Source organism: Mytilus californianus, unplaced genomic scaffold (assembly GCF_021869535.1).
Source record: "Mytilus californianus isolate M0D057914Y unplaced genomic scaffold, xbMytCali1.0.p SCAF_5, whole genome shotgun sequence".
NCBI lineage: Eukaryota > Metazoa > Mollusca > Bivalvia > Mytilida > Mytilidae > Mytilus > Mytilus californianus.
In genome coordinates, this window is record NW_026262701.1 from 23,895,621 (window position 1) to 23,922,793 (window position 27,173).

At 31.4% G+C, this 27,173-nt stretch overlaps 1 protein-coding gene across 2 annotated transcripts in view; it reads left to right on the top strand.

Annotated features, from left to right (window-relative positions):
- The window catches only part of LOC127703045 (CCR4-NOT transcription complex subunit 10-like), a 34,004-nt gene extending 7,805 nt beyond the window's left edge, over nt 1–26,199 (top strand). For both annotated transcript variants that reach the window (XM_052207435.1, XM_052207434.1), the window contains exons 4-17: nt 907–968; nt 1,538–1,672; nt 2,440–2,523; nt 4,403–4,664; nt 6,131–6,333; nt 6,881–6,996; nt 7,561–7,689; nt 11,102–11,179; nt 13,414–13,527; nt 14,233–14,363; nt 15,732–15,800; nt 17,272–17,393; nt 24,041–24,113; nt 25,872–26,199. In XM_052207435.1, coding sequence (XP_052063395.1) covers nt 907–968; nt 1,538–1,672; nt 2,440–2,523; nt 4,403–4,664; nt 6,131–6,333; nt 6,881–6,996; nt 7,561–7,689; nt 11,102–11,179; nt 13,414–13,527; nt 14,233–14,363; nt 15,732–15,800; nt 17,272–17,393; nt 24,041–24,113; nt 25,872–25,990 — 1,697 coding nt within the window. In that variant the 3' untranslated portion in view covers nt 25,991–26,199. The remainder of the gene's footprint in view (nt 1–906; nt 969–1,537; nt 1,673–2,439; nt 2,524–4,402; nt 4,665–6,130; nt 6,334–6,880; nt 6,997–7,560; nt 7,690–11,101; nt 11,180–13,413; nt 13,528–14,232; nt 14,364–15,731; nt 15,801–17,271; nt 17,394–24,040; nt 24,114–25,871) is intronic.
- Nucleotides 26,200–27,173: the final 974 nt, after the last annotated feature.

The window sequence follows — 27,173 nt, forward strand, 5'->3', positions numbered from 1 at the left end:
TTATTTTCATTTTCAGTATTTTTCTGAAAGATGGACTTAGTTTTTTACAGTTAATATTTACAGACAGTCTGGGATACATTATGAAACTTGGACACAAGCTAATCTTCAAGACCAAGAAATAGCATTTAAATTTTTTTTTTAAAATTCTGTATTTTACTGATAAACGGACTTACTTTTTAAGTCAATATTACACTTTTACACTGACAGCAGCAATCACAGGCAAGACACAGGGTCCTGCGGAATCTCTTATGAATTCTAATTAACATACATGTACTTAATGAAGAGACTTAAATGTATTATACTCATCCAAATGAATAACTTTCCATTTTGAACTTTTAAGTTTGCCTGAACAAGTTTGAGGAAGGGGCCAAATTTCAAATATTCATTCCCGTCAACAACCATTTCACAGAATCTACTGTACCATAAGATTACAGTCACATGATCAATATTTCGTGGATCGATGGTTTTGATATAGTTGTTAAAACTCATTGAGTTAACATTCAAATTCAATTCTCAGATACTAAGTGTCTTACACCCACATAAATTGGCGTAAGGATGTATCTCAGAATGTATAGAAGCCTTCAACAATTGGTCTGTCACTGTCACTTAAATTCACTTAAAGTCTTTGATTCACTAACTTTTATTTAGTTTATTATTTGAGTTCATTTTCAGTATAGTATGTGGTGTAAAAATGCATATAAGACAGTATAGTGACCTTCCATGAAAAGAAGTCACTGTAACATGTATGTTTATTCCATTTTGATAACTGTTATGATCATCTGTTATCAATTATATTGTTTATCAAGCTTGAGGACAAGTTGTACTTAGTTATAGTAGATTACTTATGATTTTACAGGTCAAATGCTTATGTATTATAAACTAAATGTCTATTTTTTTTCATTTCAGAAGAAAATTTGGCAAAGAAGGCAATAATGTTACTTGTTGAATTATATCTGTGTACTTTTCAAGTAAGTCAGAATTCTAAAATTTAAACACATTGGTTTATGAAAAGATCAATGTACTAATCTCCTACAAATCAAAATGAGCTCACTCTTAGCAAAGTTCTCAGAAACCATTAGATAGTTCACAGAGTATAGACAGTATTTAAAGTATCACTAAAGTTGATAAATATTACTGCATTGTAAAAACAGCTTGTGTATATTGGTCATATACATGATATAAAGCAAACATTAGAAATAGACAAACTTTATTTTCTTCATCCAGATTTGAAGAAAACAAAGCAGTGGTTAATACTCTTCCAGCCAGAATATCAATTTATATTTTAATAGTTTAATGATACAGTATGATAATACCACTTGTACTCTAGTCAAAACATAACTTCCTTAAAATAGTTTTGTCTGAAAGTAAGCTATGATATTTTTCAGCATATGAAGGAAAAATGGAAGTTTTGTGAAACCAGAGTTGAATGTTTTCTGGTAATATTTAGACATTCAGGAACTTCTTTTTAGTATAATATTGGGATGTCAATCTTCTTCAAAATGTATTTAGTCTGAAACTTCATTTCTTTTTTATACAGCCAGAGAAAGCCATGGGAATGTTAAGTTATGCAGAGAAGAATGTATTTAATACTGGTAAATCTGGGGGAGAGAAAGAAGGAAAGGATAAAGAAGATAACATGGCTGATGACCCATTAAAAACTAAACTTAGTCTGGTAAGATGTCTTGTCAACTTAATTTGATGAATCATTTTTGTCTCACCTGCGAGGAAAGTTATGGAAGGGCGGGACATAGGTTTTGCTTTTCCGGCATTGGCGATGTCAACAATTGTTGTTAAGTTTAATGCTTAATTCAGTTTGATAGGAACTTCTTGTAATAGATCAATGATATTTTCTATAAAAGTGCATTAATATCGGTACATATCAGTTTGTCAACTATTTCCAGGCCCTGCCCCTGTAGGTCATGGTCCAGTGACTTTCAATTAGTTACCAGTTTTCAATGTAAATTTTTTTGCTTAAGTTAGTTTGATAAGAAGTAGTTATGATAAACGATGATATTTTCTTTGAAGTTGCATTAATTTTTCAAAATTTTCTGCCGACAGGTGAGACATATCTCTGTGTCAATATTTTATGATTTTATTTTATTCCTTTTTTAGATGCTAGACTTTATTTGGTATTTAGGGCAAATAGATTAAAAGCGTGGACATCAAAGATAATGTATATGCTGTCTTAATGTATTTGCTAAGTTTCTATTGTCATTCACAAAAAGAAGGAAGTTTAGAAGATGTATTTTCTATTGAATTTTTTCCTTTGTGTCTTTAAAATTTACAGTTCCAAAATTGCATGAAGATGCCATTCCATATGCTTACATGAAATAGATTATATCTACTATATAATTTTTTGATCCAGTTTTAACATTGTCTCTAATATATGTTTCAATATATATACATCATGAATGTAATTTGTGTTTTTTTTTATTTCAGTACAAAACAAGATGTTTACTAATGATGAAATCAATGAAGTCTAGTAAAAGAGAAATTAAAGCATTAATTACAGCTCATCCTATGGTAATAAGACTGCATGTTAATATTATATAGCCTTATCAACTGTTTTATTTTTTTTTCATATTTCAGTCAATGTATTGGCAGAAACAGTTTTGTTATTCTGTAATATGGTTGGAAATTTACTTGAATTGTTTTACTGTTATCTGATGAAAATATAACCTACAAAAAGGGAGATTACTGATATTTACTCAAAATAATTTTTTGGTCCTACAATAGTCAAATCCATGAACTTGATATTCATCTCATTATAAACAAAAGAAAACATCGGGTTTAAAGAATAAAACTGTCTCAAGAATGCACAAAAGGAAAAATTAAAGAAAAATCCCATGTTTTCACATGTCTCTGCCACTGTACTGAAAGAGCCATTAAACATCAATCAACCACATCATTTTCCCTAACATTTAAGCTATGTTTGAGCAAGTTACTGATTTTTTTTAATGTATGTTGAGAATGCATGCCAACTTAAACTCAGTGGTAGCTAAATACATTTTCATTGACTTTAAACATTATTTTTCCATTTTCTAATTAGTCCTCGTCACAACTGTATGTCCGTACTCAAAGACATAGATAAACTAACTACTGCTGAGAAAACATGACAATCCAGAATTTGTTCGTCATTGGTAACCAAAAATTCTAAAATATAATTATTCCCCTTTTGCCACCAAGCCATAACTCTAAAGGCTATATTATACAATAAATGAATGATTATTTTTAGCAGCATTGATTATTATTTACACATTATAACCGTAGGCAACACTTTTGTCTTATTTTTTGTTGGATTCCTAATTTAATAGTAGTTTCACAGTATTTTCTTGTTTTATTTAGTTTTAACATTTTAATGACTAGATAGTTCATATGAATATACAAATATAAAGATTCAGTAAATGGGTATAAACACAAAAATTAAAAGATAAAGCAACAGAAACATATAACAAGTAAGCATTAAAGAATAAGGACACAATACTTCAACCTGAAGGTCTTAAATCATTTACCAATAATTATTGGGGAATATGAACTAACAGGAGAATAAAATCAAATGATGAAGAAGACAGAATGGAAACTGGTTAAAAACTATATGATATAATGGTTGCTTTTTGTAAACATACATTTAAGAATAAAAAATTCGTAAGGGTTCCGCAGAACCCAGTGTCTCGCCTACTTTTGCTGTTAATCGCAGACTCAACAAAAATGAGGAAAAAAATTAATACAAATATTCCTCTCTATACTATCTTTTGATTGTAAGTAGCTTCTGTCCAAGTTTGGTAAAAATCCAGGATAGTTTATGAATCTAATAAATGTTTTAAAAACTTAAACTGCAGAATGTATGTAATGTTGACTGGAAGAAAAACTAAGTCCATTTATAAGTAAAATACGGAAAAAACGGAACAAAATTTTATCAAAATTTCCCTCTAGATACTAGCTTTTGATCATAAACGGTTCTGTCCAAGTGTGATACAAATCCAGGATAGTTTAAGAAAGTTGTTAAAATTTTAAAAACTTTAACCACAGAGTGAATGTAATGTTAACTGGCAGAAAAACTAAGTCCATTTATAAGTAAAATACGGAAAAAATGGATTTTTTTTTTTACAAAATTTACTTTTGAATATAATCTTATGATCATAAACAAACTTCTGTCCAAGTTTGGTAGAAATCCAGGATAGTTTAAGAAAGTTATTAAAATTTAAAAAACTTTAACCACGGAGTCAATATTTGTGGACGCCGACGACGACGGCGACGGAATGTAGGATCGCTATGTCTCGCTTTTTCGACAAAAGTCGAAGGCTCGACAAAAAAGGACAAATGAGACCACCTGTTAGTTGTAAAATCACATTGCAAGATAAAAAAAAGCCTATTTCTACTTTGCATACATTTTCAATTGCAGAATTTATCAGTGCTCTATCTAAAGAGTAATTTCGAGTACATGAGAAGTAATCACAGGAAAGCCATGAAGATGATGGGTATAGCACCTTCATCATCAACCTTATTTACAGAAGCAGGAGAATGTCTACCAGTCATGTACCATAATAACATGGGATGTATTCACTTCTATCTGAGGAAACATCATCTTGGAGCATTTTACTTCAGAAAGGCTATACAAGAAAATGAGAATGCTCTTAGAGATATAACTAGGGGGGCTGAACATAGTAAGTACAGAAAATGAGAATTCTTTTAGAGATATAACTACGGGGGCTGAACATAGTAAGTACAGAAAATGAGAATGCTCTTAGAGATTTAACTAGGGGGCTGAACATAGTAGAAAATGAGAATGCTCTTAGAGATATAACTAGGGGGCTGAACATAGTAAGTACAGAAAATGAGAATTCTTTTAGAGATATAACTAGGGGGCTGAACATAGTAAGTACAGAAAATGATAATGCTCTTAGAGATATAACTAGGGGGCTGAACATAGTAAGTACAGAAAATGAGAATGCTCTTGGAGATATAACTAGGGAGGCTGAACATAGTAAGTACAGAAAATGAGAATGCTCTTAGAGATATAACTAGGGGGCTGAACATAGTAAGTACAGAAAATGAGAATGCTCTTAGAGATATAACTAGGGGGCTGAACATAGTAGAAAATGAGAATGCTCTTGGGTATATAACTATTGGGGATGATCATAGTAAGTACAGAAAATGAGAATGCTCTTAGAGATATAAGTAGGGGGGCTGAACATAGTAAGTACACTTTCACCTTTGTGAATTAACCTTGAATTGAAGGGATTATTATGTAGAGTTAAACAGATTATGGCATAGGCTCATTGGCACTGTTAATTTGCATAATGCATGTTATATCTGGAGTTTGATCTTTCTTTCATCTTTTCCAAAAAGGATGTCATAATTTTGATGAACTTTTAAAAAGTAAGAGGTATTTGTTGACCCTTACCACCTTTAAATTTGGACAATAAATTAATAAAAAACTTAAAAGTTACTATTGAAATACTTGAATTTGGGGAAACTGATGTCGATTCATTTGTGCAAGGGTAATTGGATTTGTGGTTTTCATTGCACGTAACAAGTCAAAGGAAAATACAAATTTTATTTAGTATCAAAGGTTGGGATTTGATTAATTATGAAATCTGTGTAAAACAAAATATTTTCAGTCTACAAACATTATTGAATGAATGTAATATAATTAAATTATTTATGAACTTAATTAAAAATTTTATATGAAGATTCAAATAAAAAGTATCAATACTAGACATATATCATTGAAATAGTAGTTCCAAACTTTTTATTCACATAAGGTCAGAGGTTTTATTATTTCCAGGAGAACTGATGCCTTAGTTTTCATACTTTGTGATTTTAGTATATAATTCTGACATTTTGTGGTAAAATATCATATATGATATGAGGGTATGAATGCCCTTTATCGTCAAGCGTCAAAAATTCGTTTTTCGCTCCTGTTGGTGTCAAATGGCGTAAGATGTTTATCGTTAATGTTATTTTAACAAATATTTTACTGTCATTCGTCATGTGGGGTACCCAATTCCTACTGTCTGATATAGCTTATAGAATATGTTTTAACTTGTGTACTAAGTAATCCCATATTATTTGCAAATATTTCTCTTCAAAGTTCTGTTTAAACTAACCCAAAACTTTTTGATTTTAGATAAAAATTTATCAGGAAAGCCCTTACACAGTATTGGTATGAGTCGTCACTATGAACTGTTATATAATATGGGAATACAGATGTTGCATTGTGGGAAGCCTGTTGCAGCATTTGATTGTCTAGTTGAAGCTGTTCAGGTTTTCAGAACAAATCCTAGACTGTGGTTGAGATTGGCTGAGTGTTGTATAATGACAAACAGAGAAGTATGTTGTGTACAGGTTCATTATAAACCTCTGCAGTCATTTGCTTTTAAGTAAAACATACAGAATAATTAAATGTTATCATGATTTTTTCAGCCTTGAACAAATTTTTTTTATATTCACTGTATATTCAGAAATTAATGTGTGCTTTTATTATTGCAAATTACTGATTATTTTTAAAAATATGAGATCTAATTATCATAATATGATTGCAAAAAATTTGTGAAGGAAAGTCACAACTGAAATTAGGAATATGAGTTTTATTATTGCCAACCTGATATTTTCGCATTAATAAAAACATCGCAATAATTTCTAAATTTAGTTTCTATAATATTTGTTTCTTTATAGAAAATAAAATATTTTGATATTATTCACACAACAAAACTGTGAAATTTACATTTGATATATTGGTCTGCAGGTTGTTACACCAAAAAAAAATTAATTAATTAAAATTGAGAATAAAACTAATTAATTAGTGTTGGTGAATAAAATAATACGCCAAATTACTTTAGCTTCTCATAAAGAAGGAAACTGTTGTTGTTTATTGCAGAATAATGATGATGACAGAAAACTTGAAAAAAGGTTGGAAGTTATACAAGGGTCAGATGGATCTGGAATTCATCGTAAATTAAGATTAGGACCTGGTTTGAGAACTGATAGAGTAAGGTATGTGCTGAAGACAATGCTGATATAACATAAGATGGAAGGCATTTATTTATTAAACCAAAAACATGCAATTAAAATATTCCAGGAACAGACAACTATAGAAAGACTTACTATTACAATGAATTGGAAAACATCCTAAATATTTATGCCAGTTTTTCTTTAGTATGTTCATTTGTATTAAAATAAAATGGGACATACTCTAAAAATTAGCCACTGTTGAAGATGAATGTGCTAGTTCAGTTAACAGATAAAATCTATCTGTAGGCAAAAAAACTGTTTTATACCAACAGGTTTTATGTTTTAATAGAGAATTTCATACAATTTGATGATTATGGTATTTTCATTTTATTTACTAGTACTAATATCATCATACATGGTATATGAATGTTATAATAATCCCAAGTAAGTCATATTCTTTAGAAAAGAAAAAAACTACATAAAATAACTAACATAGTAGAACATATTGTATGTAAATGCAAAACAGTTCATTAAAAAGTATGTATCTTGTGAAATATGATACAAACTTTGTCATATCGAAACTTAATATTTTAAAATCAAATTCAGTCCAGGGACACCAGCTATTCCAGCATCAACATATGAGTTTGCAGCTTTGTGTTTACGTAATGCCTTGATGTTACTTCCTGAAGAAACACAGAAAAGTGATATACCAAATACAGATGATCAGGATGGCATGTATGTATTTACAGGAACAAGATAACACAATTTATATTAAGAGCAATACTTGTACACTAGCAAAACTTCTAAACCAGTTTGATTAGTCATGTAGAGAAGCTAATACTTGTTATAGTTTTGGAGCTACAGATTTTCTTGTTTGATAAAATTTGATACTTGATGATTCTTCTCTAAAGTACACATCAATCCAAACTTGCATTTTGCTAAGTATTCAAAGTTGTATCAGCATTTCCCTACAAACCCTAAAACATTGTCCTTTAACTATTATGGATAGCTTAGCGGCATCCATTTGGTTGTGTGAGATATAAAAATACATGGTCAGGTTAAGTTTGATTGAGATTTCTTGCACCAAGATGCATAGTTGTATTTTGTAATCCTAATTCCGTTGTTCAAAATCTTATTTGTCATGTACAACAACTGATGGAATAGGTTGGAGTGACTATGATTCAATTAAATATAGTTCAGATATTTAGCTCAATGATGCATAGCATGTTACAAAGTTGTCTAAATATACAGATCAATCAATGATTGAAGGTCAGAGATCACCATCTGCCATTGTTTTGTTGTTAACATCTTTCTGGTGCAAATGTGATAGACAGTATGGAGGACCATTAGGAACACTTATGCTCCTTATTTTGTAGATCAAATTATGTTATTCTTCCATAGAATAGATAAAATTGAACTAAGAAATAAAATTTTACCTGGAATGTCAAATAAATGGGGTTTTTATGTTTGTTTATAAACAGCAGTGTAATCATGACTTACAGATTGAGTTGTGTTTTTTACTGGTTGACCAACTTTTTACAGATTTATGAATTTAATTTTGAAAATTTCATGATATTGTACTTGTCTGTTTTTATACGACCGCAAAAAATTTTGCGGTCGTATATTGGTATCACGTCGTCTTCGTCCCAAGACATTTGGTTTCCAGACAATAACTTTAGTAAATGTAAATAGAAATCTATGAAATTTAAACACATGGTTTATAATCACAAAAGGAAGGTTGGGATTGATTTTGGGGGTTATAGTCCTAACAGTTTAGGAATTAGGGGCCAAAAAGGGGCCCAAATAAGCATTTTTATACGACAGCAAAATTTTTCTAGTTTTAGAATAATAATAACTTGTGTATAAGTTTTTCGATTGCTCTGAAATTGTACCACAATGTTTAATCCCACAAGTAGAAGATTGGGATTCATTTTAGGGGTTATGGGGCCAACAGTTTAGGAATTAAGGGGCAAAAAGGGGCAAAAAACAAGCATTTTTCTAGTTTCCAGACAATAACTTGTGTGTAAGTGTATGGATCTCTCTGACATTGTACCACAAGGTTCCATATAACAAAGGGAAGGCTGGGATTGAGTTTGGGGTTAATTGCCCCAAACATGTAGGAATAAGGGGCCAAAAAAGGGCCAAAAACAAGCATTTTTCTAGTTTCCAGACAATAACTTGTGTGTAAGTGAATGGATCTCTCTGAAATTGTACTACAAGGTTCCATACTACAAAGGAAAGGCTGGGATTGAGTTTTGGGGTTATTGCTCCAAGGGGGGTTTCAAAAAGTTGGAAGGGGGGGGGGGGATTTTTTTCCTGATTTTTTTTAAGGGATTCATATTTTTTTTTCAAAATTTTTAAAATTTCGAATTTTTGAAAAGTTTCAAGAAGAAATCTTCAATTGCACAGTATTGCGCAATGGATTTATAAGATCTTTGACCACATTTATTTTGTGTCAGAAACCTATATTATGTAAAAAATTTGATTACAATCCAAATTCAGACAGTATCAAGCTTGAATATTGTGTCCAAATTTGCCCCAACTGTTCAGGGTTCGACCTCTGCGGTCGTATCAGGCTGTGCTCAGCGAAGTATTTTATTTTAGTTTACAGACAATAACTTGTGGAACAGTGTATGGATCTCTCTGAAATTATACCACAAGTTCCCATACCACAAAGGGATGGTTAGGATTGGCTTTTGGAGGTTATGGCTCAAACCGTTTAGGAATTAGGGGCAAAAAAGGGGGAAAAACAAGTGTTTCCTGGTTAATGGACAATTAAAAAAAAGTACAATGTTATGTTTGGATTACCTCCCTTACACTGCTTTTAAATTATGTATAAAGAAATGTCGTATTGTCTTGAGGTGATTAGCTGTCAATATATTTTTAGAAGTTACTATTTAAAAATGCTGATTAAGGAATATTCATTTTAGCCATGATTATGTATGTCATTTTAAGACTTTTATGATGTATTTAAATGGGTAATTATGGTTGCAAACTCCATTGGAAATTTGAATTGAGATTATGACCATATCTGGAGGGAAAGAAAAAGAAATTGTGAGGGGGGGGGGACAATTTTTTCTCATTTCAGATTTCAGAAATTATAAAAAGAAAATTTCTTCAAATATTTTTTTTTTTTGCAAAAATAGAGGGGGGTCAATTCACAACAGCATAGTGTATTGCACAAAAGCAAAAAAAAAGGGGGGGGGGGGGTAAATTTTTTTTTTAGTGGGGAGGGGATCAATTCGCAACAGCATAGTGTATAATAATAATAATAATAATAAATTCTTTATTTAAAGAGGGTAAACTCAGTTAGTTACAATAAACTAATCTTCCCTGAGGCCCTCACATACAAATTACAATACAATCAAAAAACAGATATTTACACATAGTTAATTTACAGTCAATTAGTTCAATGTAATATTACTAACATGATAAGATATAAGGCTGTTCAAGATGTACATGTAGTCAAAAAATCAAATACAAATATAAATAAAAGAATATACAAATACATTGTAGAAAACATAATCTTATCAGGACTGTGTTAAGTACTTCTTTGTATTGCATAAAGGCAAAAAAAATAAATATAAATTCAAATCATATAACCAATTCTAAGTTCTTTGACTACAGTTATTCTGTTTCAGAAACCTATTATGTGTCAAATATTTAATAACAATCCATATTCAGACCTGTATCAAGCACAAATATTGTATCCATTTTTGCCCCAACTATTCAGGGTTGGACCTCTGCGGTCATATCCAGCTGCGCTCGGCGAAGCAATTTATTTTCTTTGTAATGCCTGCAGATCTTAAGCTGATTTTTCATACATTTGTGTTTAATGATGAAAAACAGTGTGCATTTTGTTCCAGTTTACTGACTTTTCATGATACTACAAGCTTCGGCATTCATATTGTACCAACATATCTTGTTTTATATACCAGGAAGATTATTACATTTTATTTTCCCTGTGCTTCAAAATATTTGAGCACCACCTCTGTAACAAGTAAAAACAAATGTTAAAAAGTACCAACAAATAAGATAGTATACAGATTTTTTAATTATGGAACAGGATGTCATCAGCACTGTTCAATATTCTTAGCTTAAGATTGATACCACAATGCAGGACAATAAATGTATATTGGTATTTCAGAAAACCAAACCCTGAGTCATTACTGGTTCCTGCTCCTCCTGGTAACCCTATGAAAAGTATTGAAGTTGCTAACCTCAGGTAATTCCTTAACATTAGATATGATTAAATAGGAAAGGTAATGCTGTTGCACAATGCTAAAAGCTCCTGATGATAATGTCTGACCTTTAAAGGTCCTTCCTGGAACTTGTTCAAAGGTAGAATGATGTGGTGGTAGTTTGATGCTCCATTTATAGTGTTTCTGGATAAATCTAAATATAAATGGTATCTGTAATTGATAATTTCCTGGTCATAAATTATCCATAATGAATTGTTATCTGCTTATAATATATCGGGTAATAATTTATCTAGGGGTTCGTTATTGATGCTAGTTATCTGGTAATGAGTTAAACTTAAATGCAGTGACCTATTCAAGAGGAGGTGTAGTAGAAGGCGTATTTGTATTGATTGGGAAAAAAAGATAATTTATTGATATGACAAAGATTTATTTGAAGAATTAATATAATAATGTGTGAAAATTTGAAAGGGAAATGTCATTGGTGTCATTGACCTGAGAACCAAAGAATTAATTTTGTGTAGCCTTTTATACTTTGTTTTCTGGATTGTTGAAAGTCAGAAAGATTTATTACATGAGACATAATTAATCAACCTTTGGTTTCTCAGAATTTCTCAAACTGATAAAAGCCAGTTTAAATGTTTTCAGCACTGGAAAAAATAAAAAAATAACCAATATAACAGTTAGATCTTTGAGAATAAGATATTGTTTCCCATTAAGTAGTGGTTAGTTACAATTGTATTACAATTAATGCATATATATTAATTGTCGAAATCCGGATATGGTGTACAAAAACCTTTGCACTTTTTGTTTGCGGTATAACATCTTTTCCGCAAGTTTATTGTTTTCTGTTTAGTATTAAATTTATATTTAAGATCCATTTATTACATCGGTGATCCGTTTATTTGGCAATCGCCAATGGCAGTCAGCAGGGTTTAAGAACATTTGTTGTTCGACCTGCTAGTCAAATGCGTTTTGTTAAAATATACTTTTTCACTCTTTTGGTCTTTTGGAAAATGTTGTTTGTGCTGTATTTAGACCCCTCTAACAAGAAATTTGTTTTGCATGCACACGTATAAAAATTGCGGTTTTTATCCAACGCAATCATAGGTTTGAACATTGTTTTCAATTTAGACTTGTTTATATTTTTTCGTTTGGGCTTGTATTATATTTGCCTTCGGGTTTATATGATCCGTTCATCCTATTTTGACTCCTTAAAATTCAAGAGTCTATCCTAAATTGAGGTAAATTGTATGGCTTTCCAAATACCGTTTCGATTCCTAACATCACTGAAGAGACATTAATTGTCGAAATCCGGATATGGTGTACAAAAACCTTTGCACTTTTTGTTTGCGGTATAACATCTTTTCCGCAAGTTTATTGTTTTCTGTTTAGTATTAAATTTATATTTAAGATCCATTTATTACATCGGTGATCCGTTTATTTGGCAATCGCCAATGGCAGTCAGCAGGGTTTAAGAACATTTGTTGTTCGACCTGCTAGTCAAATGCGTTTTGTTAAAATATACTTTTTCACTCTTTTGGTCTTTTGGAAAATGTTGTTTGTGCTGTATTTAGACCCCTCTAACAAGAAATTTGTTTTGCATGCACACGTATAAAAATTGCGGTTTTTATCCAACGCAATCATAGGTTTGAACGTTGTTTTCAATTTAGACTTGTTTATATTTTTTCGTTTGGGCTTGTATTATATTTGCCTTCGGGTTTATATGATCCGTTCATCCTATTTTGACTCCTCAAAATTCAAGAGTCTATCCTAAATTGAGGTAAATTGTATGGCTTTCCAAATACCGTTTCGATTCCTAACATCACTGAAGAGACATTAATTGTCGAAATCCGGATATGGTGTACAAAAACCTTTGCACTTTTTGTTTGCGGTATAACATCTTTTCCGCAAGTTTATTGTTTTCTGTTTAGTATTAAATTTATATTTAAGATCCATTTATTACATCGGTGATCCGTTTATTTGGCAATCGCCAATGGCAGTCAGCAGGGTTTAAGAACATTTGTTGTTCGACCTGCTAGTCAAATGCGTTTTGTTAAAATATACTTTTTCACTCTTTTGGTCTTTTGGAAAATGTTGTTTGTGCTGTATTTAGACCCCTCTAACAAGAAATTTGTTTTGCATGCACACGTATAAAAATTGCGGTTTTTATCCAACGCAATCATAGGTTTGAACGTTGTTTTCAATTTAGACTTGGTTGTATATATATATATGTATATGTATATTTTACATATTACAGGTGTTCAGTGTTGGCAGCTGCTGCATATGTAGGAATATGTTTGAATGATTTCACCATGGCATTACAACATGCTGAAAATCTTCTAAAGCAACCAAGACTGTCTGGAGCACAGAGGTACTTACATTACAAGTTGGCAACATATTAAGTTATATATGCAATCATTAGGCTTGCTGTTCTAATATTATACTATTTCTCTTTGAATACTGTTTAAGCTACTGACCATAGATACATTTTTTACTGGGTTTTCCAAGAGAAAAATCTGGTGAAGCGCCACAGCTGGCTGCCAACAGTGTTTGTGCAGTAACATATGAACCTTTCAATCATTGCATTTATAATTTAAATATGTTGTATCTAATGACAAAATGGAAGTGGTGTTTGGTATTGATGATTTTCAATATCAACATTCAGGAGTTATAGTCCTTGATATATAGGAAAATGGAACTTAATGTTGTTTCCATTCTATAACTTATAAACTGTTCCACCAATGTTTTTCAGATTTAAATATGTTGTTATCGATTACATAATGGAGTTCAAATTTATTATTGTTAGTTTTCACTTATACCATTCAGGAGTTATGGTCCTTAATAAATTGGAAAATAGGCACACAAGGAGGCATGCTGTCAGTTTGGCAGGTTATTTTTTGGTTTTCAACTTTAACCCAAAAATAATTTTCAATGATATTTAGAATAGAAACAATAATTGTTTTTTTTAAAACATTATGTATGCTATAAACCGTATTCTTATGTATGCTATAATCCGTATTCTTATGTATGCTATAATCTGTATTCTTATGTATGCTATAATCCGTATTCTCTACAGATATCTAGGTCATTTATATATGGCAGAAGCACTTGTAGCATTAGACAAAATAGCAGATGGTATACAGCACTTAAATCCTGAACTTGTCACAGATATCAACACATTACCACCGGAACCTAAATCTGATCAAGGTAAGACTTGGTTATTGATTTATACCCTGGACACTGAAATCCTGAACTTGTTACAGATATCAACACGTTACCACCGGAACCTAAATCTGATCAAGGTAAGAGTTGGTTATTGATTTATACCCTGGACACTGAAATCCTGAACTTGTTACAGATATCAACACATTACCACCGGAACCTAAATCTGATCAAGGTAAGACTTGGTTATTGATTTATACCCTGGACACTGAAATCCTGAACTTGTTACAGATATCAACACGTTACCACCGGAACCTAAATCTGATCAAGGTAAGAGTTGGTTATTGATTGATATCCTGGATTCTGCAGAGGGAGACCAGTGAAAAACATTAACACTTATCTTACAACAATACTTTATACCAGAAATAGTTCACCTATTATTTATAGATTAGAGAAAGTGGTCTAATCAGGAAAACTTAAAGCTAAATTGTTAGTATAATACTTCTAGTTTGTCTTTTTCCTATATATTTCCAACTAAATGATCATTATCTGTTTGAGTGATTTCCATGCTTGTTTAATGTAGATTCCCCTTGCAACGAAGTTTCTGAAGGTATAATGTTTTTGTCCCATCCGTAATCAGTCCATCCTTTATTTGCTGTTTCCAATTTAGCACATTTTTTTTTACAAATCTTCTTAAAATTTGTTGCAAACCATGGAAGAGTTAGATAATCAGGAAAACCTGAGATGGGAAACAATTTTTTTTCGGGGTTGGGGACTTGTAAAAATATTCCATATTAATTGTATGGGGAAGTGGGGTATGTGAGCTTGCTCCCTAAAGATTCTTTCCTTGGAAAATATAGAAATTGATAGAAGCAGTCGGCTTATTATGCATATATTGCCTTACCTGTCCATATAAGATCTTGGGGGTAAAGATTGCATGATTACTTGATATCTATATCTTCCAAGATTTATCACTACCTTTGATAGTTCAAACAAAATAGTGCAGTGATGTGATCATTCTTTAGATCCAATAAAGTCCATGTCATGCAATGTATTAATAATATGATATTCTTAGATATTCAAGTTACAATATGATATCATGTATTTGAAAAACTATACTTGTCAAAAAAACTTTTTTTTTATTAAAAATTACATACGTAATTAGTAATACATGGTGTCATGAACTAAGAAAGATAACTCTAACTCAAATTTATTATCTGCCTTGTTAAATATTATTTTAAATTCACAAAATTGCAACATGAAAGCAATCGTTACCCGTCACTGCTCTATTGCACTTTGATGTTTTATCACTACTAGTTTAACAAATACAGACCATTTACCACTTTTGATTTGATCATTTTTAAAAACACTGTTACAAAATTGAAATGGAATATTATATTCCTTTAATTTCAGATAAAAATGAAAAGAATGAGAAAACTGAGAAAGACAAAGGAGATAAAGACCAAGAAACAGAGGTCAAAGGTACAATCTAAGATTGAAATTTATTTTTGCAATGCGGCTTGGAATAGATGTTAACTTAAAAGAAAACATGTCCTATTTCTCCGAGAAGCAGAAATACTCATTTACAAGAGATTGAATTTCCATTATAAGTAAAATCAGACTAAGAAGTTTATGTATGGTGATAAGGAGTTTCATTCTTCAGGTTGAAAGTCACAGACTGTCATGTCCTTATTTGAATAGGTTAATTTTTTTGGGGGGATCTATTAAACAAAGCAATATTGTTTTTTATGCAAGCATGTCAAATTTATTTGTATAAAGGTCCATCAACATTTAAAGATAAAATTGTAAAATTTCCTTTCAGAAGAATGCATTGCCTTGTTCTGGAGTTTGATCTTAATGTTTATAACCTCAAAAATGTGTAATTTGTGAAAATTATAATATTGTTCAACTGGAAAATGAACAAAGAATTTTCACTGGAAGTGTCCAGAAAGATTTGTATGCTTTCAGTAGGAAAACATTATTTTTCTACTGTGTAAGTCTGTTTAACTATTGTTCAAGTTACAATAAGAATCAAGAAAGAAAGATGAAATTCAATTGAATTACTACAAGTTATTAGTTAGCATATTAGGAAATATTGATTTGAAGTCGGAGTATGGTATGCTGGAATTATTCTGATAAAGTATTATTTGGTTAACTAATTTCAAGCAAGTAAATAAGAGCATTAGACCTCAGACTAGTGATTTGAATTGATTTTTTGGTGTTTTAACTACAAAAATTATTTTCTTGTTTTGCCTTGACAGTGTCAGAAAGCAAGACTTAGGTATGCTATTTCCGTCGGCGGAATTGGCAGTGTCAACTATATATTAGTTTGTGATTAGGTCAGTTTATGGGGAACTACTAATAGTAGGTCAATGATATTTGGTATGCAGTTTTATAAGCATTGGCATTTCTAATTTCCATTGGGTTATTTGGTCCTTCACCATAAGTCATGGTTCATTGACTCAGAATATTTTGCATAGTTTACATGTTTAAATATTGCCATTTTAATTCAATATTTACATTATTTCTATCAAAATTACAAAAAGGCGAGACATATCTCTGTGTCAACAGTTTATTTGATAAGAAATGTATTGAATTTTTTGATGAAGTAGACTGACCACATAATCTATCAAGAGAGCATTGTTATTTTGCACAGCATGGTGCTGTTTTATTTCCAGCATTGTAGCATGTGAGAAAAGTAGAATTCTCCTAAAAATCTTACCACATCTCCATATTAGATTAATAAAAGATGGTAAAATAGTGTATGTTATGAGCATATCATGAAATCCTCTGGACTTATTCCAATTTCTGCTTTTAAGACATTCTCAGTGTAAATGGTAACATAACTTAATATATTTGCTATGTTTTTTAAGGTTCATTTTATCCATGGTCACCTCGTGACTTGACCAGAACTAAAGCCATAATGCAGTATAACCTTGCTATGTTTTTTAAGGTTCATTTTATCCATGGTCACCTCGTGATTTGACGAGAGCTAAAGCCATAATGCAGTATAACCTTGCCACAGCCCATGCTATCAGAGGAGAATATGATAAAGCCATGGCCAATCTTGTAGAGGTATGCTATAATCAAGTCGTATGATAAAACCATGGCTAATCTTGTAGAGATATGCTATAATTAAGTCGTATGATAAAGCCATGGCTAATCTTGTAGAGGTATGCTATAATCAAGTCAAATATGATAAAGCCATGGCCAATCTTGTAGAGGTATGCTATAGACAAGTCAAATATGATAAAGCCATGGCCAATCTTGTAGAAGTATGCTATAAACAAGTCAAATATGATAAAGCCATGGCCAATCTTATAGAGGTATGCTGTAAGTCAAATGTCATCTGTTTTACCTTTTTATGCCCCTGCAATTGAAAGTTGGGGGTCATATTGTTTTACCCCTGTCCGTCCGTCCATCTTTCTGTTCGTCCGTTCCATTATGGGCATATAGTTATTCCAGATAACTCCTCCTACAGTTTGAATGCTAGGAAGTTTTCACTTTGCTGGCTGTTTGTTCATATATTGAAGGTGTTCATGTGGCCAGGGTTTTGATTTTTGTCGAGCCTTTGACTTTAGTCGAAAAAGCGAGACATAGCGATCCTACATTCCGTCGTTGTCGTCGTCGTCGTCGTTGTCGTCGGCGGCGTCCACAAATATTCACTCTGTGGTTAAAGTTTTTGAAATTTAATAACTTTCTTAAACTATCCTGGATTTCTACCAAACTTGGACAGAAGCTTGTTTATGATCATAAGGTAGTATCCAGAAGTAAATTTTGTAAAAATAGAATTCCATTTTTTCCGTATTTTACTTATAAATGGACTTAGTTTTTCTGCCAGTAAATATTACATTCACTCTGTGGTTAAAGTTTTTAAAATTTTAATAACTTTCTTAAACTATCCTGGGTTTGTACCAAACTTGGACAGAAGCTTGTTTATGATCATAAGATAGTATCTAGAAGTAAATTTTGTAAAAAAATAAATCCATTTTTTCCTTATTTTACTTTTAAATGGACTTAGATTTTCTGCCAGGAAACAACACATTCACTCTGTGGTTAAAGTTTTTAAAATTTTAATAACTTTCTTATACTATTTTGGATTTGTACCAAACTTGGACAGAAGCTTGTTTATGATCAAAAGCTAGTATCTAGAAGGAAATTTTGTAAAAAAAATAAATCCATTTTTTCCGTATTTTACTTTTAAATGGACTTAGATTTTCTGCCAGGAAACAACATATTCACTCTGTGGTTAAAGTTTTTAAAATTTTAATAACTTTCTTATACTATTTTGGATTTGTACCAAACTTGGACAGAAGCTTGTTTATGATCAAATGCTAGTATCTAGAAGGAAATTTTGTTTTCTTCCAGTTAACATTACATTCAGTCTGCAGTTAAAGTTTTAAACAGTTATTTTAAATCATACACTATCCTGGAATTTTACCAAACTTGGACAGAAGCTTCTTACAATCAAAAGATAGTATCAAGAGGAATATTTTTATTGATTTACTTCCTCATTTTTGTTGAGTCTGCGATTAACAGAAAAAGTAGGCGATACACTGGGTTCCGCGGAACCCTTACGAATTTTTATTAATATTTGCCCTTTTGGGAGATAGCTGAACTTTGTCATTTTTTGGGGTATTTACTTTGCATAAGAGGTGCATAGTGTTTCCAGATAACTCCTCCTACAGTTTGAATGCTAGGAAGTTTTCACTTTGCTGGCTGTTTGTACATATATTGAAGGTGTGTATGTGGTCAGGGTTTTGATTTTTATTAATATTTGCTCTTTTGGGAGATAGTTGAACTTTGTCATTTTTGGAGTGTATACTTGCATAAGAGGTGCATAGCGTTTCAGAATAACTCCTCCTACAGTGAACCATAGATAGACGTATGTGATCTCATGCTCAACTTTGTGTATTTCAAAATAACACTTTGCATCTGCGGGGGCATCATTTGTGTCTCCCAGACACAATAATAACTTAAAGAAAGTCCTACATTGACTTTGTTATAATACAGTTACTTCAGAGTGGAGTGCGGGGGCATCACTTTGTCTAGTCTGTAATGAAATAAAGATATCTCTATATTTCAATTTAAAAAAACTAAATATGACATTATTAATACAAGCACATACTTTGAGCATGAACACCTGTCGGCAAAAGATTAACAGCTACATGACCATATGCTCTTTTTCTCTTACATTAATGGTCTTGTCTATGGAATTCCTGATTTTGACTTGTAACTAAGATGAAGAAAACTACCATTAAACAAAACCTAAAGCCAGAGTATTTTTGAGGACCTGATTTATCTGATAATTTTAATTATACTTAACTAATAAATGATTTAATACAGTTAAAGATGTAAATTTGCAAGTGTCAGAACATCTATAGGTGTAATACCACCAAATCATAGTACGTCACATCCGGTTGCATACGAAAATAGGTCGAAAAAAAATATTCCCTTCAATTTGACAGTTGTAGGTAATTGATCCTACATTTCATTGCAGTAAAACATTTCTGAGTCATAAACATATATCTTGGGTATTTCAAAGCACCATTATTTCTTTATTTGGGGTTTCTATAGAATATTTTGGAAACTTGAGGTTACATGGTTACTAAAGCTTGTACACAGGTTAAAAAAGGGGGAAAATTTGATTGGTTAACTTCCAGTGATGGTTATTTTCTTATATGCAATGAAATGTTATGTGAAATTTTTTCTATAGTACTGGACAGGATAAAACTTTACTCATGCCAAGTATTTCTTTATTTGAAACAAAGATAAATTCTGCACAATTTTTTGAAAAGTGCAAATTTAACAAAGACTAATAGGGGAAAATCAATGGTGGTATTACACCTAATATGGGAAGCTGTACATGCACCTTTGACCTTGTGAGTACTCTCATGTGTTAAAATTTCTTGCTATTTAAGTGAAATATTACAAATAATGAAATATTCTGAGTGGATTGAGTCTCCAAAATACATTTTATGAGAAAATTTCCTTGAAATAGGACTTTACCATGAATATTAGTTGACAGAACAAGCCATACTTAGAGTCTTGGGGAGCTTTTTCTCCTTATTTCTTATATTCTGCTATACTAGAAAATTTTTCCTAAGAAATACTTTAATAAATATATAGTTTTAAGTAAATGAAATTATTTTTAAAGCAGTAACAACAAATTATTCACCAAAAGAGAAGTTTTTTATGTCCCTCTCTGGAACGCGGCGTAAATTTAAGTTTTACGCAAGGACTTATTGAAACCTCCTTGGAGACAGTAAATTTTTATACGGATAGTTCAAGCAGCTTGAATACTTCAATTAATCATTTATAATAACATTTCTATCATAAATGAGTGAAAGTTACCCCAAAATTTTTATTTATTGGCCTAAAAAGTAGAAATTTTGAGGAAATGAGAGGTATGAATGGACCAAAAGAGACTTTATAAGGAAGAATAAGAGGTCCATTAGTAGTATTTATCATCCTAAAGTCATCTTTTGTATCATATTCAACTGTTTGTAGGCAGATGAGATAAATATTTGATCATTTATTGGTCCACACTATATTCTATCATGATGCGGCTTGGTTTGAATTTTTCGAAGAAATTTTGCTCGAATCGCTGTAGATGTCGTCTTACATTATACTAGATTTTTCTCAAACTATTGAACTGATTATGACAAAACTTGACAGGAATGCTTGAAATAACCAGTATTACAAAGGAAAAAAGTCACATTCAGTTTATTCAACAAAAAAGTCTTCTTTAGGTGTAATACCACCAAATCATAGTACGTCACATCCGGTTGCATACGAAAATAGGTCGAAAAAAAATATTCCCTTGAATTTGACAGTTGTAGGTAATTGATCCTACATTTCATTGCAGTAAAACATTTCTGAGTCATAAACATATATCTTGGGTATTTCAAAGCACCATTATTTCTTTATTTGGGGTTTCTATAGAATATTTTGGAAACTTGAGGTTACATGGTTACTAAAGCTTGTACACAGGTTAAAAAAGGGGGAAAATTTGATTGGTTAACTTCCAGTGATGGTTATTTTCTTATATGCAATGAAATGTTATGTGAAATTTTTTCTATAGTACTGGACAGGATAAAACTTTACTCATGCCAAGTATTTCTTTATTTGAAACAAAGATAAATTCTGCACAATTTTTTGAAAAGTGCAAATTTAACAAAGACTAATAGGAGAAAATCAATGGTGGTATTACACCTAATATGGGAAGCTGTACATGCACCTTTGACCTTGTGAGTACTCTCATGTGTTAAAATTTCTTGCTATTTAAGTGAAATATTACAAATAATGAAATATTCTGAGTGGATTGAGTCTCCAAAATACATTTTATGAGAAAATTTCCTTGAAATAGGACTTTACCATGAATATTAGTTGACAGAACAAGCCATACTTAGAGTCTTGGGGAGCTTTTTCTCCTTATTTCTTATATTCTGCTATACTAGAAAATTTTTCCTAAGAAATACTTTAATAAATATATAGTTTTAAGTAAATGAAATTATTTTTAAAGCAGTAACAACAAATTATTCACCAAAAGAGAAGTTTTTTATGTCCCTCTCTGGAACGCGGCGTAAATTTAAGTTTTACGCAAGGACTTATTGAAACCTCCTTGGAGACAGTAAACTTTTATACGGATAGTTCAAGCAGCTTGAATACTTCAATTAATCATTTATAATAACATTTCTATCATAAATGAGTGAAAGTTACCCCAAAATTTTTATTTATTGGCCTAAAAAGTAGAAATTTTGAGGAAATGAGAGGTATGAATGGACCAAAAGAGACTTTATAAGGAAGAATAAGAGGTCCATTAGTAGTATTTATCATCCTAAAGTCATCTTTTGTATCATATTCAACTGTTTGTAGGCAGATGAGATAAATATTTGATCATTTATTGGTCCACACTATATTCTATCATGATGCGGCTTGGTTTGAATTTTTCGAAGAAATTTTGCTCGAATCGCTGTAGATGTCGTCTTACATTGTACTAGATTTTTCTCAAACTATTGAACTGATTATGACAAAACTTGACAGGAATGCTTGAAATAACCAGTATTACAAAGGAAAAAAGTCACATTCAGTTTATTCAACAAAAAAGTCTTCTTTAGGTGTAATACCACCAAATCATAGTACGTCACATCCGGTTGCATACGAAAATAGGTCGAAAAAAAATATTCCCTTGAATTTGACAGTTGTAGGTAATTGATCCTACATTTCATTGCAGTAAAACATTTCTGAGTCATAAACATATATCTTGGGTATTTCAAAGCACCATTATTTCTTTATTTGGGGTTTCTATAGAATATTTTGGAAACTTGAGGTTACATGGTTACTAAAGCTTGTACACAGGTTAAAAAAGGGGGAAAATTTGATTGGTTAACTTCCAGTGATGGTTATTTTCTTATATGCAATGAAATGTTATGTGAAATTTTTTCTATAGTACTGGACAGGATAAAACTTTACTCATGCCAAGTATTTCTTTATTTGAAACAAAGATAAATTCTGCACAATTTTTTGAAAAGTGCAAATTTAACAAAGACTAATAGGGGAAAATCAATGGTGGTATTACACCTATATATATGGCCAAAAGACTACCCCTGGTAAGCAACTGAGGGGAGATTTATTCAGAACTCTTTTTCTGTTATGAATATATTTTTTAATAGTTTTATTTTAGAAATGTTAGTTCAACTAAGTACAACTACAAGTTATCAAATTATATAAAATAAGGTGATGTGGTATGATTGCCAATGAGACAACTATCCACCAAAGTTCAAATGAAGTGGATCTAAGCAATTATAGGCAACCGTACGGCCTTCAACAATGAGAAAAACCCATACTGTATAGTCGGCTATAAAAGGCCCCGACATGAAAAATATGAAACAATTCAATTGAGAAAACTAGTGGCCTAATTTATAACAAAATAATTTACAAAAAAACAAATATGACAGACATGAACCAATGACAATCACTGAACTACAGGCTCCTGACTTGGTACAGGCACATAAAAAATGTTGCGGGGTTAAATATGTTTGTGAGCGCTCAACCCTCCCCCTAACCTGGGACAGTGGTGTAACAGCACAACATAAGAACAAACTATAAGAATCAGTTGAAAAAGGCTTAACTCATCAGATCGATACAAACCAGAAAAACATCATACATAAATACAGACTGGACGTGGCAGGGTATTTTATTCATCCCTCATCCCTAACATCAAAAAAGACACTAAGTACAGATCTGAGAGTACTCACAATTACTGATAGCTAGTTCAAAAGCCAATAACAACTAATAAAAAAAATCATGTATCTAAAACTGAAATATCAATCAGTACACATCCAATGGATTTAGTGTAAAGACGTCATTAACAGTCAGAGAAAACATGACCTTGTGCAATGCCAAAATATAGGTATCGACAGATTGTAGTACTGTGAAAGTACATACGTGTATAACAATGATATTTAGTATTAGTTGTGCCATAGGAGCAATAACGTTACAGGCATATTTAAATGCAAAAAGTCTTTTACATTCAATAAAATATGTACTTGTGTGAATATGAGTCACATTTAAATAATCTTTTAAGGGTGTCTCCTATGCAGAACAAGGGATTAGGAAGTATAGGTCACAATTATATTTGATCTTTACTTGCATTATTTATTTATATACCTTTTTGAATTATTTGCTAAATTGAATGTTCTCCAAAATGTTTTTTTAAGAGTTCAAACTACATGGGTACGCCACTGCCAGCACAGATGTATTTCTTAAAATTGTATTTAGATCTGATTGAAGGTGAGTCTACATATAAAATACATAGCTGTCATGTGAAATTTTTCATTTCTACCTGAAAAAAACACACCTACAAATATTTGTTGCATGTATAAAGGTTGTTTGTAATGAAGAAGCTGATTCTTATCACATCTAAGAATCATCCCACCATTAGATTATGTTAAAATGTTAAAGAGGCTGGATGTTCTAAATTTAACAATACACGTCTGATTTGTTGCTGGTTTCCAAGTTCTATAGTCGTTTGCAAAAATATTGGGTGATAATTTGTTATTGATAGTTGTAATTTTGTCCAAGACTATCAGGATTCCTCTACAAATAATAAGACTATCATGAAAATAGAAATTGTATCAATATATAGTGTTGTGTTAATAATACTATGTTACTTTTAAAGGAACACCTGTTGGCAGGGGGTTGAATTCTATCAAAGTAACAAAAAAATTGTATTTTTTTAAAGTCTGTAAACACATGTTTTGTGCAACCATTGAAATTCATCTTAACTCCTGGGAAATTTAGCTTATGTCAAGCTTTTGGTGTTGAGGGTACATTGGAAGATAACTCTAAATACAATGTACATCTGTTGTGGTCGTTCATATGAGCATTCCATGATTACAATGTAAAGTTATTTTATTATTCAGAAGAAAAAAGATTTGTTGGGATATCCTATTGTCCCTTTCAGTTAAATATGTAATGTATGAATAATTGCTTTGTTAGATAAGTTAACCTTAAAAAACAGTTATAATGGTTATAAGTCAATAATTTAATTTTGGATGTAACACATCTCCTGATTGGCTAAAAGTTTTTTGTCTACCATGTCATAGACATAATTTTGTCAGGTGACTGTGACGTCATCAACGTTTTTTTCATGATTCCCTCCTTAAAAATGGAATTTAGAATTAAATTATAGGGAATGACTGTAATATTTTTTCTGTCTATTTGAAATAACAGAAAAATGTGGTGCACACTGTTAAATAACTCGCTACACAGATTATTCAGTATGCACCACATTTTTGATGTTATTTCTTCATAGACAGAAAAAATATTATAGTCATTCCTTAAATAACAAATGAACTGCATGGTAAGTGCTGTCAGATTTTTTATTTGTCACACGATTCACTTAAGATCTTCATGTTATTATCAGGATGAAGTTCAGCAATAAAAGTGTTATTTCTGTCATAATTATATTCTGTGAAATTCATTTATTTTGTTGGTACCAACATTCGTAAAATGAGGGAAAAAATGTTTTTATGGTAACTTGATTTTTGTCTCCCTTCAATGAAGTCGAGTCTTAAGCATGCTCTTTCAAGTGTCAACAAGTTTGTGATTAGTTCAGTTTAAATAGAACCACTTAAAGTATACAGTTGTATTAGCATTAGCTCACCTCTGACATTTCCATGGCAAATATTTGGCCTTGCCACCTCAGTTATGGTCTATTAAATGTGAAACGTTTGCCTAGTTTAGATGTTAAATTTTGTGATTAGGTCTCATTAAGGGAGCCGATTAATGGTAACACAATTATATTTGGTATGCAGTTATTTTAGCATTAGGAAATCTTGTTTCCATGGACATTATTTGGTCCTGTCCCTCAGTCATTGTTCATGAACTTTGAAACTTTTGCATAGTTTTTGATTAGGTCAATTTAAGGTGAACAACTGATGATAAGTCATGAGTATCCAACAAATAATAATGAATCCACAGTATTTGATTCTTTTATGTCCTTTTACATATTAATTAATACATGCTATTAATTGTTTTGTTTTACAGGAAGAAGAAAGTTGGCACAAATTGTGATTAAAGACCATTTTGGACATGTGACACCAAATCGTGAAAACAAAATGACATATAAATCTGGTACACCAAGACCTGACACAAGTGTTCCATGAATTTTATTTAACTAGGATAAATAAATGACAAAAACAATTTTACAATTTCCAGAAGGAATAAATGGTGCAATTTGTCTAAGTGAAGTAATGACCTTCATTATTTATTTGTTGCAAGACTCGTTTTCATCATAAATTTGTATCCTACAGAGCCTGGACAGTTTCTTTTTATTGATGATTACAGTAATAAATCTTACAATGACTGCCTTTGATATGAAGTCTTATTGCCTTGCTTCAGACAAAATGTTTAAATCATGACTCCTGATCTAAGTCCTACTGGAATAAAGTAGAAGGGGGAAACTTTTATTCTTATAACTTGGTATTTAAATTTTTGAGTAGCTCATTATGATGATTTGGATATTTATGAAAAACAGTTTTGACTTGCTTTAATTGAATCTTTTTAACACTAGTAATTCAGACAGCATGAATAATATTGGAACAAGTTATATGGCTTTGTGCATCTTTTTTAACCATGTCTAAGAATAGCTATGAGGGACCTGATGGGTTATTTTCGTTCTTCGTGATCGGCGCATTTTCGCTATCGTGATCCGTTTTTCTACAGATTTTTTTTTTTTTTATATTTTCGTGATCCGTGATCATGGTAATTAATTTTCTGTGAATCGTGATTGACAAAAAAATCAACTTGTGAATCGTGATGAGACCCCCCTATCAGCCTCCTCAGCTATGCGAAATAAGAAATAAATTATTAGGTAAATTTTCAATCAACTTCTTGTGGCTGTGCAAGAGTTTAGAAATCATACATAGATGTCAAGTACAATCAAAACATCAAGAAAAAAGAAAAACAACATATACAAAATGCAGTCTTACTGTAAATATTGAAGAATACAGTGTTATTTATTTATACTGCCCAATAATGGAAATGCAGCAATCCAACAACATATTAATATAATATAAAAAAGAAGATGTGGTATGATTGCCAATGAGACAACTCCCCACAAGAGACCAAATTCACAGATATTAACAACTATAGGTCACCATTCGGCCTTCAACAATGAGCAAAGCCCATTCTGCACAGTCAGCTATAAAAGGCCCCGAAATGACAATTTAAACAATTCAAACGAGAAAACTAACGGCCTAATTTATGTACAAAAAATGAACGAAAAACAAATATGTAACACATAAACAAACGACAACCACTGAATTACAGGCTCCTGACTTGGGACAG